The sequence below is a fragment of the Merops nubicus genome, unplaced genomic scaffold (assembly GCF_000691845.1).
Source record: "Merops nubicus isolate BGI_N331 unplaced genomic scaffold, ASM69184v1 scaffold20546, whole genome shotgun sequence".
NCBI lineage: Eukaryota > Metazoa > Chordata > Aves > Coraciiformes > Meropidae > Merops > Merops nubicus.
The window spans coordinates 15,480-40,291 of record NW_008615862.1 but is presented as its reverse complement, the minus strand read 5'-3'; the positions used below and the strand labels follow the sequence as shown (position 1 = coordinate 40,291).

Sequence of the window (24,812 nt, the reverse complement as noted above, 5' to 3'; positions counted from 1 at the left end):
TAATTCAAAGAGGGTAGGGCAGATATGAGTGGGTTTTATAAGCAACACACGGCAGGTGTCACCCAAGGGATCCTGCTGTAGCGTCCTGGAATGAAGTCAAGTTGAGCAGATGACATCCAATGCTGATCTAGCAACAGTTGAGTTGGCAAATGGTGCTGGACCATTTCTTTGTGTGGTTGGAGATCCAGATTACATAGTGGACCCTGTTCCACTGCAGCAGATGCCTTCTGAAAAGCTGGCAAGCCACACATATTCCAAGGACCACAGCTCACCTTGGCCGTACACATGGCACATATTCTACATGTATGTGAATGTATCTGTAAAATTTAACCGTGTGTGCATACACACAGAGAAATATTCCAAACAAAGATTTTCAAGCTAGGTCTGTGATTTTTGACTTTCTGGAGTTGATGGTGTTGTACGTTTGTTATTCTGTTCTTGGAGGAGTGTGGGAGGATTTCTATGCTCAAGTATTGACCCAGCAGCAGTGGCAGCAGGAACTGAAGCTGCTCCCAGCAGCATTAGGCTGCACGTACACACAGAAAGCTGCTCAGAAATTGCGTTACACTTTGCAGAGGCTTGGCAGCACTTGCAGCATGTGCACCACTGTTCGGGAATCTCTGTTTCTCATCTTGAAAAGACAGTCTCTGAATGAGGATTTTACATCCATAGGGCATTGTCAGAGGTTGGAAGAAGGGAACAACTAGGCATAATGTGCCTACAAATCAATTCAAGTCACTGTAGAGTGGCACAGCTAAATGGAGTTTTCAGAAGGACTTTGCTATTGCTTTAATGCATTTATCTAGAATGGGATAAATGAATGGGCCTGCAACAAATGTCTCCTGCATGGGCCAGTTTTTCTCCACTGACTGCAAAGAGAGCCTAGACAATTATCTTAGATATCTATATTTGTGGTGTCTCAAATCAAGTGAGATTATTTGTACCCAAGATGCCTGCATTTCCCTGAGGGGTTTTCAGAGACATGCTGATGCTAAACTTTGATTGAATTGGCCAAATGCTTTAGAAAGTCCTCTAGAAGCCTACCTCCACTGACAGGCACTTAAATGCTTTCAAATCTGGTTTCCTAGATAATTCTGAAAATTTAATCTTCTGTGAAGCTGAGGTGCCTACAAGCCAAATCTTCAGATACTTACAGGCATCCAATGACACCAGTAGGTATCTGCTAAGCCCAGCGCTCTCATAGGACTTCTGCATCCTCAAATGCTTCTAAAAACCTTAGTCTCAGAAGCCTGAAAATACACATCAGGTTGAAATGCCTGCAAATTCAACATTTTTGGAAAAGAGATACAAAGAAGAGAAACTTTCCACCAATTTTCTGTCTTGATTTTGCTGCAGACTTAAACAAGGTTGTTATTCCCATGCTTTTCAAAGAACAGAAGCTATTTATGTTCATGAGCAGCCTGAGCCCTCTCTTTGCAGGACATACCAGGTTGGCCTAATAGGCAGGCTAACCACAACCATGCTGTTTCAATATGCTCCAAGCACAACCAGAATAAGTTTATGTCTGCCTGCAAAACACTCTGTAGTTCCTGTAGAGGCCTGATTTGTGGAGGTGTTAATCACTCACAGATACCACTTAGGTAAAGCTAAAAGATGCAGCCCAGATCACCCTTCTGTGCCTCAGTTTCCTTACCCAGAACACACTGATAACGCCCGCTTCAAGGTCTATGGATGTATAGTTTCATACAAGTATTGTTATTTATCATGATGATGATGATGATAACATGAGCTTTGTTTGGTACAAAGGTCTGGGAGTGCCCATTTGACATCAATTGAAAGAGATGGGTATTAACCTACATGTTTGAAATACAGCCTGTTGTTATTGCTCTCAGATAAACAGAATTACCTCCTCTTAAAATCAAAGGTAATCTATTTTACTTCAGTGAGATGTGGTGATGTCCACAGAGAACAAATCATTTTTGGCAAGTGGAGGAGGGATTTTCTTGCCAAGTTGGAAGAAGCATCAAAGGAAGAGAAGAGGGATGGGACGCAACACAACTGGTTTTAATCACGTGTAACAGCCGAGTTCATCTGGACAGGCCTACTGTCTGATAAGCCACTGTAAATGCTCTGGGGAGCCTTGATTAAGAGGATGGGACAAACAAGTGCATGGCATAAAGGTACTCAGGGCACTCAGCAGAATAATTGGCAAAGCTTTTGTCAGTTGGCATTATGCAGTGAAATATTGCTCCCATTAAGGCAGGGCCTTGGTACCATGACTTTGACTTCCAATGGGTGTTTGGTTATCCAGCTCCATGCCTTTTTCTGGTTTCGACAGGCACAGCTCCTCAGATGGCACTGCGCTTCTGGCTGGCACTGGCAGCGAAGATGCCGAATTGGTTATAACAAGGATGCACCTCCATCCCCACGGCACAGCCCCCAGGGAGAGGCGAGACTCTCTTATTTCAAGCCAGCTCAGCTCTGAGGTGGTCTGAATTGCTCTGGAGGTGCCAGTCTCTTCTTTTTGCCTGTCCCAGAGCCTAAGGTGGCTGCTCTCTAGACCAGGCAGACTGCAAGCTGCCTGAATGGATGGGATACGTCTGAAGAAAAAGAGCTTGGGCAAATACTTCTTGAAATGACTGTTTCCTCTGGAAATTGCTGACTTGTTTCACTCAGTTTAGAGACAGGGAATGTACTGATTTTATTAGCGCATTCTGTAGGAAACTAAAGTTTCACTTCAATTATTACAATATTATATCATGTATTATGTTATCATCTCACATAACATGTCAGTTTAGACTAGATTATACAAACATCCAAACAAGAAAGTCAAACTAAAAATATTTGATATGATCATTACAGGATTTCTGAAACAAAATATTTTAGAACACCCATTCAGCAGTATGTTTCAAAATGATGGCTCTCTCTTCCAATTAGGAATGAAAGAACATTTGTAATGCCTGAGCTGCCTTTGGAACATGAACAGCTTGAGCTTTGATGGCTGCTGGAGCTGCACAGTTGGGATCATGGTTCAGACTGCTGTAGTAATTGCTTCCTTACATTTTGTTTGGGTTGCAGTAGTATTTGGGGGCTACTGTCAGGGCTTGAGGACCTATTTTGCAAGGAACCTCACACTCATATAATAAAGGTAATACTTGGTCTTGAATCACACAGAATAGAAGCATTTGGCCTGATATGGGGAAACCAACCAAGAGCTTTGGTGGTGACATGGCAGAAGCGGGCTTTACTCCACTTTGGCCAAGTGTTTACCTGAGTTGTGGTTGCCTGTGAGAGACGTCTGATTGAAGAACTAACTGGGTATTTCACTACTTACCTGTCAGTGGTGAATGAGGGCTTGAAGGAATGAGCTTGAAGAGTTCCCTCTCTGAGTTCCCTGAATATTCTGTGAACCTTGCTTCAGCCAGCGTTTTGATCTTGGATTAAATTTCTGGTAAGGTCGAGATCAGGATCAAGTCTTAAATGAGTGCCAGATAAATGGGATTCAAACTCCCACTGCAATCTCTTGAGCTAAAGACTTCTTTAAATGCATGGTTTAAATAACCTGAAAGTTGAGGCAGAGCGACTGAGTGGGTTATCCAGTATTTGAACACCAAAGAGCAACTGATATATAGATGATTCTAAGCAAGACCTTCTATTTGAAATTTGTGGTTCCTTATTATTATACACTATGCTAAAGTCCAGAAAGCCCTTAACTTTTAAGGCAAGAATAGCCCGTACCCAAATTAATGAACATTTAAGGGTAGCCTACACTTGTTGACTGTGAGTTCTTCAATTAAAATATATCTTGGAAAAGGAGGAAATGAAAATATTATTCAGTCTGAAGCAATCCCATGCACTTAGTCCCTGGAGGGCATGTATTTCGTTACTCTTGAGGTTCATTATGTCCAGAAAAGCTTTAATATTTTACTGTGGAAGCAACATAGCCATGAAACATTAATTTACAGGAATGTAGGAACCATGAAATATGGGGTTTTCTACTAAATTAAGATTTTTCTTGTCTCTGTTCTCACATAGTTAAGGGAACCAATTTTCATTATATGTTTCTGTATGGGTTTCTAGAAATCCAAATAGGAAAGAAGTACAAAATACAGGAAGAACATTTTTACCTTTAAAAATGTATTTCACTGATAACAATAGCAGTCATTTACCCTTCTACCCTTCATCCTAAACCACTTTGCATTCTATATCCATCTTGGAACTGAGCTGCACCCACTCTGGTTTTGTAAGGGAACAGCTGATATATTCTGCCCTGTGAGATGTGGCAGCTGTTTAAATTTGTTTATTTCCCTATTTCCACAATGCCATTCTCTCACCATCGTAGTGACCAACACCATTAGGATATGCTTGGCACAGACACAACTGTACCAGGATCTCCAGCAGTCCTCAAGTATTCTGCACAATGGCAGATGTCTCTGGCTAGAAGAAAAAATGGTGAAGGACAAATTAATCTGTAATCCATGCAAAAGCCTTTTAAATATTTTCCTGTTATTACTAACCAGTGTTACTAACTATAGGACTGATGCCTCTTTCCTGTTAAACAAATGATTGGGTTTCCTTCAGAGATCTGCACGTACTCATCTGCACACAAAGACAACACCAGCTTTTAGCAGCCTTGGCAGAATGAAAGCATTGTGGTGGCTTAAAGGGAATTTGAAGCAATTAGTTCTGAAGACAGAATATAAGTATTCACCCAGGGTTTTAAACAATGTTATATAGTAAATTTATGTCCAATACTAGTTGATTAGAGCTGGCCAAAACATTCCAGAAGCATCTGTGTCATGGGAAACACAGGTTTCTAGGTTATGTGACATGCCACAATATTCACCAAACCACCAGGGTTGTTTTATTTAATGCTACATTTAGCAATGGCACATTAAAAGAATAATTACTGTATAAGATTTGATGTCGGGAACCCCTCTGCCATAAGTTGGAAACTCTCAACATATGCAACCATATTGCTAGAGAAGATGAATTATGCAACTAAACCGCAACTGGAGATTTGTTATCAAAGGATGGCAAAGTGTACTAAAAGCCAGCTGAGAGGTTCCCTGATCTTGTTATCTTCAGGCTTCTATGTGAGTTAATCTAACACCGTTGATATTATTTGACACAGCCAGTTGTGCCTAAAATCATGTGGAGGATGTTTTACAGAACCACTTTCCATCAGAACATGGAGGTCTGTCATAATGCAACTCTTTAAAAAGGCCAGCAAGTTTTGCCACAATTATATTTCAGAGGAATAAAACATGACAAAAATCCTGACAGAGCCAGAACAGTCCATTCTAATGTTATCATTAATTTCTAAAATTCTGAACAAGTTATATTTAATGCTTTTACTGCATTTAATAACACTTTAAGTGCAAATTATTTTAGAAGTCCAACTCAAAAGAAACATTTGGTTTTGTCTGAACGAAAAATTTTAATCAACTTGGTAACGTCTGTGGTTGCATGGGCTTCCTTCATAAAGAATTTAAATATTCTCCCTCCTTGTCCTCTTTCAGAATGAAGCAGAATTTCAAATTCTGAATTTTTTTTCAAAGTGAACTTCCGTCCTCCCACAGCACTTTCAGCCCCTGTATGAAGAGGACAAGAAGCTTAATGTGTAATTTCTGTGAGCCTTAAGGAGATGGTACATGTATCAGTATTTTCAAATCCAGGCTTATAGAGCTGTTGTTTGAATCTAAATCATAGTTGCTTTTGGGTTATACTAACATCCCTTGCAGTGTAGTACAGTGGTTAATTAATACAACACTCTATTAGTTCTTCTTGCAATCTCACTATTAACACCCCATGAAATCTCATTAGCTTTGCATATGGTGCCAGACTTGTTCTGAATGTGGGAAAGAAAGAAATTTACAGCGGTGTGGATAATAAAAAGAAGCTTTCAAGTGGTTTCCACTGTGAACATTTTGAAAAAATATTTTCCAGAATGTAATTTGTGGGGCAATCTTTTCACAAGATTTCAATGCAAACATGCATATATTTGTCATTTAAGTTTTCCCCTGGAGTGCGAAAACCCTTATGCACCACTGTTGTTCTACAGCATAAACATCACAACGACAAAGTAGTTCCTAAAAATGGAAAATTAACCAGGTTGTCCTATTGTTCAAACTGACAGAAATGCAAAAAACTAAACAAACTGGATAGCTGATGCCAAGAGATGGATGAAACTTTCCTTGCATTTTTTGTTTAAATATTTTAAAGTACAGATAGTGATGAAAGTCAAAATTTGGGTTAGGGTTTCCAGAAGTTATCTGAATTTCCTGCTTCGGTGAACTGAGGGATCCTTCTTAAATTCCAAAAAGATTTAAGTGCCATAGTAAAAAAAACAGGGTTATTTGTTAAAACCTCATAGAGAACATTCCAAAATGTATTAGCCGCTACAGAAATTTCAGACCTAATTATTTTCTATTAGTTGAGCTTTGTCCTGTATTGACTCCTTAATGAAAGAGAGATCTGATAAGGAGCTGTTAGAAAGGCTTTTAAAAATTGAAAGTATGATGAAGCAGGCAGGATTTAGAAATGGACTGTTCCCTGGAGAAGCTGACTCCAGTGCAGTTCTCTCCCGATCCTAGAGGAGCTGCTGCCCTAGAACTGTAGCAGTAGCAGTGCATGGTAAGGAGGATTTTGGTAGATGCTTTTCTCCTTCCCAGTCCTGTGGTTCATCCATAGTTCAGTTTCTGCATTCTCACTATGCAATCAGGAATGGCCAGGCCCTTTCTGCATGGCCAACATCCAGACAGGGACACACTGCTCAGGGAATCCCTCCTGCCTCTCCTCTCGTAGGATGGTGAGTCCACTCATTTCAATGAGGCTGTGGATGATGTTCAGGTCTCGGATCACACTACTGTCCAGACAATCCAGGACACAGCCCTCCCTGGCTACGTTGTCCTTGAGAATGATAACACCATTGTCCTTCAAGCCATTCTGGCACCGTATGAGAAACTCCAGGAGATCTTTATCTGTCAGATATCCTACAGATGAAAATATGGAAAATATATCACTATTAACCACTTAAAGAGGCTCCCCCTGTACCCATCAGAATGATGCCTTGATCAGAGTCTCCATACTCTATTTAATCACAGGAGATCTAGTTCTGCCAGATTTAATTATGAAATCTCGGGCAAATCAACGAGTTCAACACTTACAAACTCAAATCAATATTTAGGATCCATATTTGTAGTAGCAACAGATGTGGACAGAAATTAATGGGAATAGTGGAAAAAAATACTGGGTGCTGAAGGTTTCTTTAATCTGGTGGTTAAAGTCATAATAAGAATCAGTGGCAGGAAGCCTGAGCCAAATAAACGCATACTGGAAATAAGCGAGAACTGTTTAAAGTGCAAGTAATTACCCATTGGAAACTACCAACAGAAGTAGTGTTTACCACCTCTTGAAGTCCTCCAATCGAGTGTGGTTGAATTTCTCAAGACGTGTTTTAATTGAACACAAGCTACTGGCGCAGTACAAGGGTGAAGGCATGAATGTAACAGCTTCTGATACAGAGGAGGTCACACTAGATAATCTAACCAGTCCTTTCTGTCTTTTAATGCTACAAATCTGTGTAACATTATGCACCCACCAAAGGAGTTCTTCATCAGAGATTCAGTGAAGAATGCAAGACCTTCCAAACTACTAAATAAACTCTTCATATTACTCCACACTGTTGTGATTTCTGCATATACCATATAAATTTTAAAATGCTATTTTTTTCAATATGTTATTGAGATTGTGTTTTTTGTTATTCCTTCTTAAAGATCAGTATTTCTGTTATGTTGAGACCAGTAGTGAAGGGCTCAGATAAGAGCAAAATAAGAACTCTGACATGTGAAACATCTAAAATGAATTAACAAGAGCAGGTAGTCAGAAACTGAATGAAAACCTTGGGAAAAAAATAATCATTTTTATTTTCTAGTCAAAATATTTCATTTTCTTGATGGAAGATTTAAACTTTGATAAATGGAACTTGTAATTTTAAAAACACATTTTGACAGAGCATGTCAGGTTTTTTTAACCACCCCCCAAACAAAAAAGAAAAAGAAAAAAGCCCCAAAGCCTAAAGCTGAATACCTTTCAAGTTGAAGGAAAACGGTAATTCCTATTTGAAATGTAAACTTGTATTTTTAGTTTTTCATAACATAACAGTCTGGGCTCATATACTTATGCATGCATAAGACAAATCAAGATTGTATTGGCAAGATTTATTGAAGCTTCTGAACACATAATTTGGAACTTAATGTTCTCTTAACTTAGTAGCTTTTAGCCTAGTTTCCTAAGAAAATGAGATATTCATGGTGTTGCTGTCTACCAGACAGTTCTGCCCTCACTCCCCCAAAAAGCATTAAGCTTGTTGGAATATTTTGGCATCATTCAAGAGAGGCAGAGAAGTTTGTTTAATATGTCAGATCACTATATATTTCACTGAAATTGATGAAGGAAGGAGACTCAGATGTGTGTCTGTGCTAAAGAAAAGGGGTGTGGTCTCTTTGTTAGCAGCCACAGTGCTGACCAGCACAGCCTCCAACAAGTCTTAGCTCATTGAGTCTCACGTTGACTCGGATTTGTTCAGAAGATGAGGCAGAAGCACCGTTTACTGCAATAAGCGGTTATTCAGGAAACACAAAGTACAAAGGAAAACAATACTGTCCTGAAGCAGTTTGGTAGTACAGCTATAAAAACCTGTTCTAAGAAGCTCAGTTTCACTACTTTTTAAGACTATGTGTAGATGACAAGTAAGTTTTCCTGAATAAAACCACCTCCTGTGCTAATCCCTCTACCTTCATCTTTTTTTTTTTTTTGCCTAGCAAGAAACTATTTACAGGATTTTGGTGAGAAGGAGCTGTTCAGGCCTCCTTTTGTGCTTTCGGATCATGACTTCTGCCAGCTGAAACTACACCATGGACACTTAGGTTCACAGATGAAGTGAAAATCTTGTTTCTGAAAGGACAGTTAGGGCAGTTAGGCACTGCAGTAGGATTTTTTTTTTTTTGTGATGAACTTAGCCCGCATTTTCTGATTGCCAGTTTGCTGCTCTTAATGCTTCAGGGCATTCACTGGGGTGGCTGCAGGAGAATAAGTAGGTATTTCTTATATGAGGGGGTACTGTGAGACATAACTAAGTGAACCTGTTAAGCATCAGTACATAGGTAAGACATGATCTGACTTATAGGTATCAGAGATTTCACTATGGCTTTTTTTCAGATTATCTCCTGAAATACCTCCAAGTCTGGATAATCATCAGATCCAGAAATCCCTGCTCACAGATGAGGCCAACCGCACGTATCTGTCTGCAGCACCAGCATCTAGGAAGGAGGATTCCTGCTCAGGAAAACCCATATATGAGTCCTGTTCCTCAGCTGCACCATAGCGTGCAGGTTACTCTCCAAGAACATGTATCTTCCTCTAGAACATGACCTAAAAAACCCCATTTATTTGTACCCACTGTGCATGTGGCTGGGGAGAACTCTCACAAGTCTCTTATGAGATTTTGGGAAGCAGTCTCAAAGATTTGAGGACCTCCTTTCACAGCTGCACCATTCTTTTAATATAAACTTTAGCATAGGCTGTATAGTTCTCTGGGATGCTGGGCTGGATGAAGCATGCTGAACTAACCTGAAACCCACTGAATCCAGATGACGTCGTATCTTTGTGGGGCTGGAGTGAATTCCTGGAGACTTTTGCAATAATACATCTCTACTCTGTCCTCTTTGCCTTGCAGGTAGTTCGGGACCTCAGCCAGGAAATTCTCCATCATATCCACCAGTTCCACGCTCTTGAAAACTGGCAGGAGGACGTGCTTGCTGATGCGACCTATCCCAGAGCCGCAGTCCAGGGCGCGGCTGGTGCCGGCTTTCCCCACCCCCTGTGGGATGCAAGAAAACAATCTGGTTTGGGGAATCCACCTGAAAGATCACAGCAAATGTGTCGCTCACTACGTATGGCCTTTAGCTCACCAAGCCTAGTGTTTTACCTCCTTATCTGTGCAGGGCTGTTGAAAGACTGATAAGAACCTGGGACAATACCAGTACGGCTCTGGGTACCTATGTGTGAGCTGAGCTGGGCTGCTCTCTTCTCAGGCTGCCGGTGATAGAACTTCCTATTGTGGCCCTGCATTTATTGCTGTACAGTGAGATTTTGTTTGGTATGAGAGACATAATCTTTCACAAGCATCTAGCTGTCTCAAAAGATCCTCTGGTCTTTGTGAAGTCCTTGCAAATTTATCTATCTAATATTTGTACCTCACATCCAACTACATGGTTCGATAAGCCTCAGTCTGAGCCCTGCGAAGGCCTAACAAAAAACTAAGCATGTACCCAACACTATGTGCAAGAAGTAACTCCTGCAGCAAAGAAGTGCCAAGGTGCTGATGGACATCTCTGCAGAATCACAGCATCCTCAGGATCAGAGTGCAGTTTTCAAAACAATCTGTGTTTGAAAGAAGATCTTGGAGCTGCAGGTAAGTTACAACTCAAGAAGTTTGGACTGGAGCATATACAGCATTTCTTTTTTAGGCATAGATGATGAAGAAAGATGATGGAGTGGATTTTGCTTCACTGCTTCTTTCTTCATAAATATAATCTCTGGACAGAGATCAGACATGAAAAAATGTGGCACAAAGGCTGTATCTATGAGAAAATAATGAGTCACTGTAAAAGGAGCTTTGTAATGAAAGCTGTATTTCACCCCTAAAGCTTCCATTCTAGCTATAAAAAAGTTCTTAAGAGCCTTCTGCTGTTCTGTAAAACAGAAATTTTAAGTCTGTACATGCACTGACTGTGGGACTTGAGTTCCCTTGGCCGAAGTTATCTGTTAAACAAATATATTAAAAGCAAGTGTAAACACTTTTTCCCTGTCCCTGGAACTGAGTGTTGACGTGCAAGCTATGGGCCAAAGTCCCTGTTGCAACTTCACTGCTCTTACAGGAAATAAGCCCAGGAATAGTCTTGCTCTTCCTGCTTATTGGGAGACCCCCTCTGTAGTGACCAAGCATAAATCACATAACTCACTGCTTTTTTGGCCTTGCTTCAGTGTGTAATTCAGTAGATTATTAAGGTCAAAGGACAGTACCGTCAATGACATGACTATGAATAGCCTGGAGAAGCATCTGGTTACACAGAGTAACTGTAGAAAGAGCACAAGGACCTCAAAGGCTCTCACCAGTCTTTAGGGCTGCTGGTCCAAATCTGTACACCTAGGAAGATTAATCTCCCAGTGTGTGCAAGAGTCCACAAGCCTTCAGCCCTATGGGACTCAAGAGACTACCTGTTTGTAGTTAGCCAGAAAATGTGAGCCATTCTTCATTCACAGGCCGCGCTGAGGAGCGTGTGGCTTTCGCTGAGGACCAGACTAAGCTGCATCAAGGAGTTCACGAAAGGAGAAGGAACTGCGTCTTGGATCTTTACAAGGTGGATTTCCATGTTGTTTGCAGGCAGATACATACGGGCCTATACTATGTGATTAAGTAACAATCTTGGAGAAAGCTGGTGAGAAACCCAGGATGATTTACCTAAACAACTAACAGGATTCAAGAAAAAGCCATGTAACTTCTTTGACATTCGTGTTTCAGAGAACCTACAGTCACACTGCCTCACTCGCAACAGGGAATTCATCTCCCATGATGCGTCACAGCAAGTACCTCTGATGACACATCTCCATTTGCCATCAAGAAGAAGCAAAGGGAACAATCATGGGAGATGAAGCTTGATTCCACACTTTGCTGAAAGGGAGCAAGAATGTCAGGCAGTCAGTTGAGAAGCCTTGTGAAGCACCACGGCTCCGTCTGTAATGAAAACGTTGACATAATTCCATGTTCAGCTAATATATTTTCAGTTTGGAAGTGCTCAGAGCTTTGACAGGGTATTAACATTTTCTTTGGAAGGCAAACATTTTCCCAAAAGCCTAATTGAGTTGAAAATCAGACTCCTTATTTTAAAAAATAGTATAAGTGAAATCTTTAAGCCAGAACAGGCTTCAAAATTTAAGATTGACTGCTCCTCTTATTACCTGCTTCCCATTTCTCAAAATCACTTTCATTACAGTTTAATAGGGCACTCACAAATTTCCTTAGGGATAAAAGAGCTGTGGAATATGTTCCTGATGCTACTTCAGGTCTTGGAAGGGCAGGAAAGCGGTGCAGATAAGCAGGACAAAAAAGAAATCAGAGTTCAAGAGATAGATAAAAAATATCCAGTGGTTTGCTTTCTAAATTAAAAATAATAATAATAATAATAATAATAATAAAGCCCCTAGGTTTTCAGCAACACCCCTTCCATCCGCCTGATCAAACAGAAATAAAATCACTTTCAAGAAGCTTTGCACTCAGCAAGCAACCAACCTGGCAGGTGAAGTGAGCGCAAGAAAGGGAGAAAGCGTTTAGAGCAGAAAGGGAGCTATAAAGCTAATATAATCTCCATATGTATTATTCCATGCACCTATACCTCAACTGTTCCTGAATTAATGGTTTCTTTGTTTTTTTTTATTTCCCTTTATACACATTACCTCTGGATTAGGCACTTGAAAACACCATGTCCATGTGGACATAAAGGCTTTAACTGGCATTAATACATTGCCATAAATATGCAGTGCTATAGCTCTGCTGATAACCCTTCAAGTGTGACTGCACCTAAGACAGCCTATAGCTTGTCTGCACAGCACTGTTGGCTCAAGTAATGTTGCTCTTGGTTTGAGTTCTGCCCACACACACATAAAACCTCTTAACTTGAGCACAGTGGCACTTTTAACTCAGTTTGACTTGCCTGGGAAGGAGACAGGCTAAAATATAAGTGAAGTCCTTAGTCCTTTCTCTAATTCCTTCCATGTGCCCAGGCAAGATAAATTCTCCAATGGTAAAGAAATCTGTAGCTCAGTTTACAGTGGTGCTAAGAATCATGCTAAGAAATGCCATACATGAAGGTATGCGACATCAGTCATGTAAGGGAAATGTCACTGTGTGGCATTTCTACACCAGCCAAACTAACTCAAGAGGGGTAATTTGAGTGGAACTGGGCAACTGTCTTTTAAGAAGCACTAGTTTTGCCAGAAAATAAAGTTTTGGAAGAATAAATCTCTCTGTGAAATTGATATTCCAAATCTAGAGAATAGTTATAGCCAAAAAACATGGGAAAGAATTTTGAAAATGTCGATACTTCTTTTTCATGACTTTCAAGGAAAAAAAAAAAACCTTGTCAGCTTTTCATTTCTAAACAGCATTTTTCATTTTGGAACTGACTTGAACTCTTGAAAACAAAGGGAAAAGTTTTTCAGAGGGTAAGACAATAAAAGAAATTAAGTGAAGTATGTTCAATTGATCTGAAACTCATTTTCCTATTTTTTGACTTTGTTAAACTTCTCTTTTAAAAAGAAAGTAGAGCTTCTACTAGGGTGAAGCAAATTGCTTTTTTCTGTCTTGATCACCTTACTGGAAAAAATTTACACATAAAATCATGAACTTGGGAGGACATAACCCAAATTAGGCTTACACTAATGTCACTACTACAGAAAGCCAGTAAATATCTGTATCTCATTCAGTAGGATTCAAATTATAATAAGAAACAAATTACAGTAAGAAACAAAAATAAACCATAAGTAACATTACCATTGACTGTATCTGAACAGAGGACAAGCTTTAAGACACTCAGAATTATCAAAATGTGCAGATTCCTTTCTGTTCTCTTTTTTTTCCAGTTTGATCTTGGCCATTCAAAGTATCCTTTCTACCTCTGGCTATTAATAGAAGGAGAAACTTTGCTCTGGAGTATTTTGTATCTGTCACCACACCTGATGCACTGGGTATGACTTCTCTTTGGCATGTGAAACTGCTACAGACTGTACTTCTTTCCTTTTTGGGTCTTGGAGATGAGAAAGTGTAACAGTGTGATATAAAGCTGCCATTCAGGAAACATAATCTCTGTGGTGTCTAGGAAGTGTGAAACCTTTCCCGGAGTACACACTTATGTGCCACGTGAATTCCAGACATGTCCTTAAAATGAGGTTTTAGTAAAATTTAAAGAATATGCCTTCAGCTGGCTCTAGGCTTCTAAGTTGCGCTTCATTTTTTCTGAAAATGCATTTTACCACCAGGTTCAGCTGCCTTGCTGGACCTCCTTTGCATTTTCTTATCTTGTGTTTGTAGAAAGCCTGATATAGCGAAGCTTTGAAACGTTGTGAAGCCTATTTGCACTAGTATTAATACAAATGACTGTTAATTTTTTTTAAAAATAAGCAACTGTTCACTCATGTTTTGCTGGCTCACTGTCCCAAAAGCTCCTCTCTATCAGCTACAGCAAACTTTGCCATCAGTTGCTTTTCACTGCTATACAGGATTTCTATCTGTTGCTAAGCCGCTCATTTTCCATCCCAATCAATTTAAACTGTGCCTTTTTTTATACACATCTAATTAACCTATTGAGCTTTTTTTTCCACAGTAGATCATTAAGACTAAAAAAAAAGGCCATTTGGCTATCCCAAATTTGGACATTTGAGCAGAAAATGAAAGATCTACAGTAGCATTATATAAAAGAAGTCATTTTGCAAGCAAGAGTTAAGAAATATGTTGTCCTGTAGCTTTGTGGATTCTTTAGGATCCAATATTGTTGTTGAGCTAATACAGTGGGCTTTTCCCCTGAGAAGAAGGAAGGGCATTCAGAAAACCATCAGGCCACTCTTTTAGAGATTTGCAGATTCCCAAAGATACATTTAGGGATCAACAGGATTTTCAGAAGCCTAAGCGCCAAGACAATACTGCTATTGTAGGTGCTTTTAATATCCCACTTGGCATCTCTCTGCATCTCAAGTCAAAGCATACCTTCAAAGATGTTTACAGATCTTTAGAAATCTGACTGCAAAGGTCTACAATGACACTGGAATGTTAAAGAAAAAAAAAATTTTTCCTAATGGGTAGCTTATTCTATATACTCCTAACGTTCGGGGTGGGGAGGGCTGGGTTTTGTTGCAGCATTCTCAAAAATATCTATAAAAAGGCAAAACAGAAACTCGGTTTTTAGTCTCAATTACTTTCCCAAATGGACTGCAGGAATTTGGATAGACAAATCTCCCACTGAAACCAGCAAGGATTTTACATGAAAGGTCCCAGTCCTACACTGAGAATTAATGTCACACCCAAACACAGCTGTAAGAATTTGCAGTTTTGGAGCATAAGAAAAGGATGCAAAATAGGTAAAACAATTACACAAGGCCAGGCAAAATATGTATTCATGATGATGCATGACCTGGCAGAACACATTACTGGACCAGATGACAGTGAATTATGACCTGTGACTGTATACCAAATATGACGTATGGTGCCATGTAACATGTGATGTGGCACAGTGCATGTAATTTATGACATATCACCGCTTTTTTTTGCAGAAGATGAGATTAAAGGACTCACCCCAACAAACTTCCTGAGAAACTCCCTGGAGGACTCAATGTCTGTATTGGAGAGCTCAATGTAGTCTCCCATCATGCCCTCTTCTGTGGCTGGCACCTCCCGGTAGAAGTCTTTGGCCCTGGCGTAGAACTGCATCTCCCCATTGATAACTTGACTTGTCAATGCGTAAAGTTTCACTGCAAGCAGATAAATCACTCTTTTACTGTTGGAAGATATTTCTGGTTTACTTTATTGCTCTGGAGGTACAATGCCAAAGATCTATAAAGTTGGTTGAGCCTTCAAATCACCAAATTTGGCATGAAAATGCATGCCAAAGAGAGCAAGGGGTTTGATTTGGTCCCAGAAAAGCTGTGGATGGCATTTATTGCTATGCAGGGTCATCATTTCCACTATCCCAAACCTAACTGTCATGCAGATTTCCATATAAGCTTTCTAGACATTGACAGCTGCACGGAGAGTGCACCAAGAAGAGAGTGGATGAATGAGGCACTTGCTCTGGTTTATTTTTAGGGATACTGTACAGTCTGTGGCACAGTAAGTAAGCTGCACCAACGAGTGGACAGTAGTCTCAGGCCTAAGTGAGTACACAGTGGGGAAGACAATTTAGAAGAGACAGTCCTGAATTTTCATCTGTCATAGGTCAAGGCATGAGATAATCAGTGACTGATTATACTGAAAAGTTCCTGTGTGCCAGAGGCATGGATATTTCTCTTCATTGCTTGGCTGTTTTGCTGGTAATATACAGCAAGCGTAACTCTGACGCTGTTTTAATAAAACCTGAGAGTTTTCCTGTGTGAAAGGCTATTTTCCCCTATTCCTAAAAAAAAAAGGTCTAACCTCTGCATCCTGGGTTTTTCTATACTTGATGTGCTTTGATGTGCTTTTAAAAGCAGTTATGTTTTGCAGCTTAGGAGTTTGGGTTTAGGCAGGCCATAAACAGTTAGCTTGGGAAGCAGGACCTCTGTCTCATGTGCACATACAAGTGTCCTGGCATTGTCCTGGGTGTACAATAGACCTTCTAACAGCAACACATCTTCAAGCCCGTCTGTGAAAGCTAAGCAATAAGGAGAGATGGAGTCACACTGGGAGCAAGTCTTTGCGAGCATCACCTTGCAGTGTGAGACCAGCTCTGCTGCAGATTCCCAGCATGCTGGAGGAACTGGCAACGATCCAGCAGCAAACACCTTTTGGGTTAACAACAGCAGAAAGGGAGAGCTCCATCACAGGACCAGAGAGCAGCGCTTTGTCCCTGGGAGCACGGCCGGTCGCTGCTGGGAAGGGTCCGAACAGGCCACGCCTTGCTCACGCCGCCTGGGGAAGAGGAATCAGGCCCTACACACAGAGGATGAGAGCTAGGCCAAAGGCCCTGAATATAAGCCTGGAATGTATTTATGGAGGGCAAGCAAGCTCAGCAGGGAATGATAAGTGTGTGCCTGCCCATCCTCAGCAGGAGAATGACATTTTGGAGGCAAATGAGGGGGGGACAAAGGAAGTAGGATGGGGAATAATTACCACCGAGGACCACTCAGAACAGAATAGTGCTATTGGGTTACACATAAGCAGCATGCCCGGTATATACTTCATCCAACAAAAGCAGCATTACCAGCCCCTCTTGTCATCACCTGCTTAAGTCAACTGCCGAACGGATACTATTAAAGCTTTAATCCATTACACATTTATGTTATGCTTGAGAAATTTATACCACAAGAAGCACTGAGCCCAGCAAGGGTCAAACCTGGGAGTTTTACACACTCCACTGATTATATTCACATCCTCAGAAGAAACCATTTAGCTGAAGAAATTAATCCGAAGGGGGCAGCAGCCAATCCCCAGCACAATTTGGCCAGGGTGGCTCCTAGGCCTGGGGAAAAGACTCCACCAGTGGCTCCGATTCTTCCAGTAAACAACCTCCATCTTCCTCTGAGAGTGGCACCATCTTGTTTCTTCTGCATCTCTTTTCTCTCCATTTCAGATGCCAGCCTGAATTCTTGCATCTTGGCTTTGCGAGACCTTCCATATAAGAGTTCAGTGATGATTTCTAGGGCTTGTTTAATAAAGATATCAAGGGACAGTGATTTATGCTGTTTGCTAGATTGAAGGGAAGGAGCTTTTACAGGCTGTCTGCACACTAGGACAGGGTGTTGCAGGCAGCTGGCAGCATGCACAACAAATATTCAGAGTCCTTCTACTCCAAACATGAGCCTGACCCGCAGCAACACATGGGGATGATATGCTGTTCAGGATATCAGATCTGTACTCTATGCTCTCAGATTTCTCACGCAGAACCAGTATCAGCCTTGCAGAATGCCTGCTGGGACTTGCATGCATACACCAGCTGACTGCGGCTCTTCCCAGGCCAGCTGGGGCCCCAGAGCTCTGCCTTACGTGCTGGTATCCAAAACCAGCTCTGGGCTTAGCATCCACAGGGGCTTCTCTACGCATCAAACTTTGCAAAGATCTTCTTATGCAACTATCCCACCTGAGGGCATACAAGGATACAGGCTTAAAGTAAAGGGTGCTGCTGTACCCCATCTTCTCCTGGGGACCCACAGCCTCCTTCACACAGTGTGTGACCTATAGAAACGACTTCCACCTCTTGCTCCCTCAGTGTTACTCCTCCCTCTCATGAATTTGCAACACAGCCAACTCTCCCAATGCACAACCCAATTTTCCAGACACAGCCAATCAACCTCACCTCTGATCTGCCTCGCAGCTGTGCCTGGCATGCAGGCTCCAGCACACGACCAGAGGGAGATGGAGATTTGCCAGCTTGCAGGAACCTACCCCCGAAGAGAAGTGCAAGGAGGCATACATGGCCTTGGTGGCAGTTAGTGTTGCAGTTCTGCTCCAGCGTGCCTCCCCCTCATCATGGGACCTGTGTAGCCAGAGGCATCTCCCTTTCCATGACCCATGTGGGACTATCTTGTGCATCAGGAAATGAAATACTTGTGAGGTCAGTTACAGATGCACAGCCTGATTTCCTTGAACTTTGTGAAGTAGGGCATTGGCAGGATACAATGATGGAGGCTGCAAGTCTCAGACATGGGAGGGGGAGGCAGCTGCCTTTCACAGACAAGGTTTTCCGTGTTAAGGCAGGTAACTTGTAAGGTTTAAGGTTAGAAATGTGTTTCTAGTGAAGTAAGAAGAAAGTTTTTCATGGCACACTTGGCCTCTCAGCTGAATCTGTGGGCAAGTCCCTTAGATGGAGACGGTTAAAACAAACACCCTGCAAAAGCAGGCTCAGAACAGAAACTGGCTGCCCAAAGGTCACTCCACAGTCATGAGATGTTAATAATTTTCAGTTGCTGCAAACTCAGTCTGGATGCAGAGTGGTGATCTACAGCTAAATGCCAGCCCCTGGACTAGACAGAGAGTATTTACCTAAGCCTTTTTGCCCTGCAAAGTCCAAAATATTATCTTTAATATTTTCTTATGTTTCTCTTCAGAATTTTGTTTCCCAGTGCATCTGATCTAAATCTCTAGAAAAATGGATCACTTAACACATAAGACTGGGTGAATATGTCTTATAGTTCTTGGTTGCAGGCTTTACTTAGCTAAATATCCCCAGCAGAAGTAAATGTTGCAAGTAATTTTTTTGAAGTTTTTATTTGTGAACATTATTTTGTGGGTCCAACTGCTTTCTGCAAGATACTGAACTAATTCCAGTTTGGCTGAGTATTCCCTTTTAAATGCAACATCTGCTTTGTGCATCAGTTGAAAAATAGTTATCTGGGTGCAGGGCAGAATTCACCTTTCTACTGTGGTCCAAGAACCATTTAAATTCTGTCTTACAGAGGATGAAAATCAGTCCATCCCCAAAGCAGATTTTATTTACAGACACGTGCCTCACACATGGGAATATTTGTCTCTATAGACCAATCATCTAAGTTTTCCACTGCATATCTCACCCCACTGGCACTGAGTCCCACAGCCCATGTAAACACATGCATAATTTCCAGCCTCTGAAATAGCTGGAATTAGCTGAAATAGCTCCATTAAAGTCCACTGGGCTTAAGGGCATTCACACACATTTAAGCACACTGTTGGATCAGGGCCTAAAGTTACTCATGTCTTTTTATTTATAAACTTTACTCTGGTCTGTAAACGTGACATGATTCTCTTAACAGGCTGTGATATCAGATACACTCAGCTCACAAGTAAACATGCCTAGAAGTGCTTCACCACTGAACCTAGCCATGGACCAGAGGAGCACCAAGTCAGCATCACTTGAAGCAAGTTTTCTACCTTGCTGACCCTGGGCAGCACTGCAAGTTTCACTGTGAGGCTTGATTTTGGTGTTACTGTTCTTGGTTAGGGCTAAGCACAGGCTTAACTGCCCTACTAGGTCACAGATTTAGCATTTCTTTAGTTGTTTAATACTGTTTACACAGAGATATCTGGATTTGTCTTGAAGCTTTGAGAAGTTCAGTTCATTTCTGTTCACTTCCACTCTGAACTGATCTGGAAAATGTCATTCTGCAGAGATACTCAGACCTGCCACACTGAGTTCTCTCTATCACAGACATCACTGGATCAGAGGCTGGAAGGGACCTAAGGAGGTCTCCAGTTCAAACTTCTGGTCAAAGCAGGGACAGACATGAGGTCAGATAAGTTTCATCAGGATTTTATTCAGCTAGTTTTTGAAAGCCTCCAGTGATGGAGAATTGTATGGCCCCCCTGGGCAACCTGCTTAAATGCCTGATCACATGTCCTGGTTTGGGGTAGCACAGAACTAGGTCTGTTCAGTGATTTTACTTTTCCACTAAAACTCTTCTAATTAATGGCTCTTTCTGAAGTTAGCAGCATATTTTCACAGACAGTGTCTGCTTCTAGCAGGGATAATGCTCCATGTTTAGAGTTACTGCCAGGGATTTGTATACAGACCAAGGTCACTGCTAAATCCTGTGTACCACACTGAGGGGGGCAGAAAGTAAAGCTGCACCTGCAGGGAGGACCGGACAAGACAAGTGACCCTAACTTGACCAGTGAGGTATTCCAGCCCATATCCCTCATATTCAGTATAAAGCTGAGGGATCAGGAGGATCAAGCCCTTCCTTCTTCCTCCCTTTTGCTGTTTCTGCAGTGGCCGGCATCCGAAGAGGACTCCATCCATTCTGCCTTTGATCCTGAGCCATGTGTTCCTGAATTGAGTTCCAGAATCCAGCTCCTGTACACAGTTGCTGCTGAGTCCAGCCTGGGACTTCTCCCCAGGGGCTGTTCCCCAGCCAGGGGTGATGGTGACTTATTGCCATCGGAGGGCGAGCTGGGTTCAGTACTGGGTTTGTATATATTTTTATATATTTAATTATGTTATTATTATTCTTAGTAGTAGTAGTAGTGTTTTCATTACAGCTGCTTTACTTTTCTAATCAGTAAGTCTCTCTCCCTTCTTTCCTTTCTCTTCCCCTTTTGGGGGGAGAAGAGTTAACAGTGTCTGTTACAGGTCTGTGGGCATCCCTGACCCTAAACCATGACACCACCCTCACAGCGAGAGTTTTTCCTTATAGCCAGTCTAAACTTCTTTTGTTTCCATTTATGGCCACTGTTTCTTGTCCTGCTGCCTCACACCACTGGGCAGAGCTCAGCTCTATCTTCTTCATGACCTTGTAGGTACTGGTAGGCTGATATTTGTCTCCCTGAAGCTGTCTCTTCTGGCTGAACATGCCCCATCCCCTTAGTGTCCCTTCAAAGGGGATACGCCATTTCACATGTTGTTGCTGTCTACCAAAAAGTAGTTGCTGTCTACCAAAACTCTGTCAGCAGGGCTGCTCTCTGGACAGCCACTGTCCAGCCCATGTTGTTGTTGCCAAAGGTTCTTCCTTTCCAGGTACAGAGTTTGACACTTGCCTTTCAGTTTTGGTTAATTTTAATTTCACTAGGTTCCCGCTGTCTCTTTCCTCCAGCCTACTTATGTGCCTCTGGGTGGCAGTCCTGACCTAGAACTTGTGGACAAGTCTTGCCAGTTGGCCACAATCTGTAAATGTGATGAGCAAGCAGTCCTTCACCTCCAGGTTATTGAGAAAGATGTTAAACAGGACAGGTCCCAGAACAGATCCCTGCAGTACTCCACTGACCTTGGGATTTGACTATGACTTTCAAACAACAAATCACCCAACCAATTTCTTCTCATCTAATCTTCCATCCATCCAGACCACAACATCCTAGCATGCTGCGAAGTTTCTTGGTTGTGTATTCACAGCACATGAGCACAGTACCTGGCCTTATGCACACCTTTTACTTCATGACAATTCCTATAGAGCAACAGACATACTGCATGTTCACATGAAGGCTGGACTCATGTCCAGTACCTTTTCCATGGAGTCAAACTAATTTGGATAGGATGGCCATAAGCTTCTAAGCTCTTTAGTAAAGTTTAATGATCCAGGTCATGAAAAGCCTGTCAGAGGGAATCTTTAGTCTGATAGGAACATTTTACGAAGCTTGTTGGCTGGAAACAGTAATTCAAATAAAATTCAGACAAGAACTAAAGTACAGTTTTACAAGAGTGAAGCAATTAAGCCTGGAATGAGCTTCATGATGGGCTGATGAATACTCATTTGCAGACCTTAAACCAAGGTATTTTTTGTCTTTGTAAATATATACTGTGACCTAGTCACAAATTACAAGCATGATGCACAACTCTGACATGACATTCTAATCTAGACAGTTCATAATGGTACCCTCTAGCCTTAAAATGATCTATTAGTCCTTATACTAACAGTTAACACTGTAGAAAATCCTGCTCAGTTTCTAATATGTTGTGTTTATTTTCAAAACAAATGAAGGAATAACATTTTCATAGACCTCTTGAGATTCCATTGATGTATAATTGACTTTCCTTCCTTTCCATCTTTCCTGCCTTTTCATCGTTTACTGCTACCTGACACTAAGTATAGGAGTATTTATCTTCCATGTTTCATTTTAAATAGCTGCAGATAGTGCTGCATTTGAGAAGCCATATCAAAATACTAAGATAATATGGAAATGCTTTTTCTCTTTACAGGACTCATGAATTCTACCACCTCGAGCAGAGTTCTCCCTGGGGTCTGTATAATTTCACACAGTCAGGTAAGATAATACACTTGCCTCAACGGACCATCCAATTAGAAAGGAGTCCTCAAGAATTCACTGTGAAGAGTAGTTTAACAGGTTTCACAGACACATCCTTTCCATCTTAAACTCCTACAGTTCTAACACTGAGTGAAAGCTAAATACTTCTGCTTAAAAAGTGACATGCTAATGTAATACAAACTCAAGTCAAATCTATTTTTTAGCTATATTGTCTTGAGGCAATTTTGTTTCTTATTCAGGATCAAATTTTCATAAGAACTGAACATTCCTTTTCTGCATCTGAACAAAAAAAGTCTCGGTCATCCTGTATCAGAGGCTGTCACTGAAATTTGGCTATGAAAAAAACATTTTGGAAGCATTTTCCTCCCGGGTAACAAACACTAGATTAGACAGCCTGCTGCAGAGATTGCGGTTTCAAAGACTCTTGAAAAAAATTTCCAAATCTTTACTTTTCAGGCCCTTGTCAAAAACAATACAAATGACAAGGCTAAGGACACACCAAATGACAACAAAACAGGTACCAGGCCACAGAAAGTAGGCCTGTCAGCTCTGCTAGTGCTACATTTGTCCTTCCAAGTTCCAAACAGGTCAATGCATATTTTAGTTAAAAGGTGACAAAAAAAGGAACCATCAGCCAGAACCCAAACTTCCTTTCACTCTTGTGGTCTCACCCTTGCCTTCGTGTAACAACCTGTGGAGCATTTAGGTAAAACAACAGGATACTGAACTAGAGGGAGCTGGGCGAGAGAGTAGGGAACGGCTTAGCTAGCACAGTTGTCTCTCCAGCCAGGCTTCTCAAGCTGCTTGTTGTCATTAGTGTATCTGCACTCTACCATCTAATGTGATTCATCTTTCCAGAGCACCGTCACGCGCACAGACACTCCTGCCCACCAGCTACTCACCCAGGGGAAGCTTCTCCAGCAGATAAAGGTAGCTCTGAAAGAAGTCATTTCGGATCGCTGTGTGCAGCACGAAGGACATACTGTGCCGACAGAGTTCTTCGTCTGTCTTGTGCCAGCGTGACTTAAAGGCCAAATGTGCTGCTTTATACGCCATCATGAAGACGTTCTTTTGCAAGGGTGGACAGTTGCTGTGGCTGGTGCTTTCTGGAGGACCTGTGCTCCCGAAGGGGCAGCAGCAGTGTCATTTAAATTGTGGCAATGTGCTGTCATTCTATATCGGGGTGTGTGTCTTGAGCAGTGCAGGGGGTGGAGGCGGGTGAGAGGGGAGTGAGAATGCTGTCTGTTGGCACTGGCTCAGAGTAATCTCTGGAGTGTCACCCTCTGAAGTGAGCAGGTGCTGGAAAGTGATAAAAAACTCAACCAGGAAATTGCTTAGCCAGGGTAAAAGTATATCTACTCAAAAAAAGAGTGGATTTAATTCAATTACATTTTTTCTAATCTATTCAGCCTTCACTTCAAAGGAACACAGATATTATCGAGGATCTCCTGTCTCCCTCTTTTATATCTCAAAGGGTGATTTTGTTTCTCTGTCTCTCCCTATTTTTTTTTCAGTCCAAGGCACTCAAAAGGAAGGCCACGAGACAGGACATGAACATGCCTCTGCACAAACTGTGCGTCCTAATAAACTGTGATTATAGCAAGTAAAGAAAAAGCAACAGGTCCAACTTCATGCTGTGCAACTGTGTATAGCAGGGCAAGCTGCTCTCTGCACTGCAGTCTGCTGAGGTATATTTGATCTGTTTAAATGGTACAGGCTATCTCAACAGCAGAGGCTAGCTGGAAGAAATTTCTGTCTGGGAACACAGGAATGGTAAAGCCAGGTGAGGGTAGGAGCTTCTTGCTTTACCTAATAAAGTACATGGTAGAACAAAAGGACATTAACCGCCCATTAACAAACTTGGACAAACATGTTGGCTGGGAAACAGAAGGAGGTTCAGGCCACTGCAGTGTGCAAAATTCTAGAAGCGGGGGAGGATGTGAAAAGGTGAAGTGCTTCTAGAATGGAGAATGCTAATTTGCTGCAAGGTGCTGTATATCATAAGAATGTGCCATCCCAGAGGAAGATCATGCCCTCAAGGGACAAGGACAAGTCCTGCTTCAAAACCTTGTTTGCCCCTTGGTAGTTCAGGCACTCAGTGTGATACAGCTTCAAGCCTCCTGAGCTGAAAAGATATCAGGCAAGGGGATAGGGACTGTACTGACTGCATTGACCTTCACACACTGTGCCCATGAGGGTTTTTACTTTTCAAGCTGTTTACTCCAGCTGTCTGCACCATAAGCACGGTACAATGCAGCAACTCATGATCAGAAAGTTGTATGTTTCAATACAAAAGGGCTGCCATATGTCCTGAGCAGTACTGCAATAATGACAAATGTCTGATCAAGCTCCCACGAGCAGAACAAAGATG

The 24,812-nt window shown here is 41.6% G+C and overlaps 1 protein-coding gene across 1 annotated transcript; it reads right to left on the bottom strand.

The window, feature by feature from the left end:
- Nucleotides 1-6,681: 6,681 nt before the first annotated feature.
- METTL11B (methyltransferase like 11B) lies at nucleotides 6,682-23,588 on the bottom strand. The gene is made up of 4 exons (XM_008942672.1): nucleotides 23,344-23,588; nucleotides 15,371-15,546; nucleotides 9,595-9,844; nucleotides 6,682-6,956 (listed from the first exon to the last, which is right to left on the bottom strand). Exons 1-4 carry the CDS (start codon nucleotides 23,498-23,500, stop codon nucleotides 6,682-6,684), a joined length of 858 nt encoding a protein of 285 aa, XP_008940920.1. The 5' UTR covers nucleotides 23,501-23,588.
- Nucleotides 23,589-24,812: the final 1,224 nt, after the last annotated feature.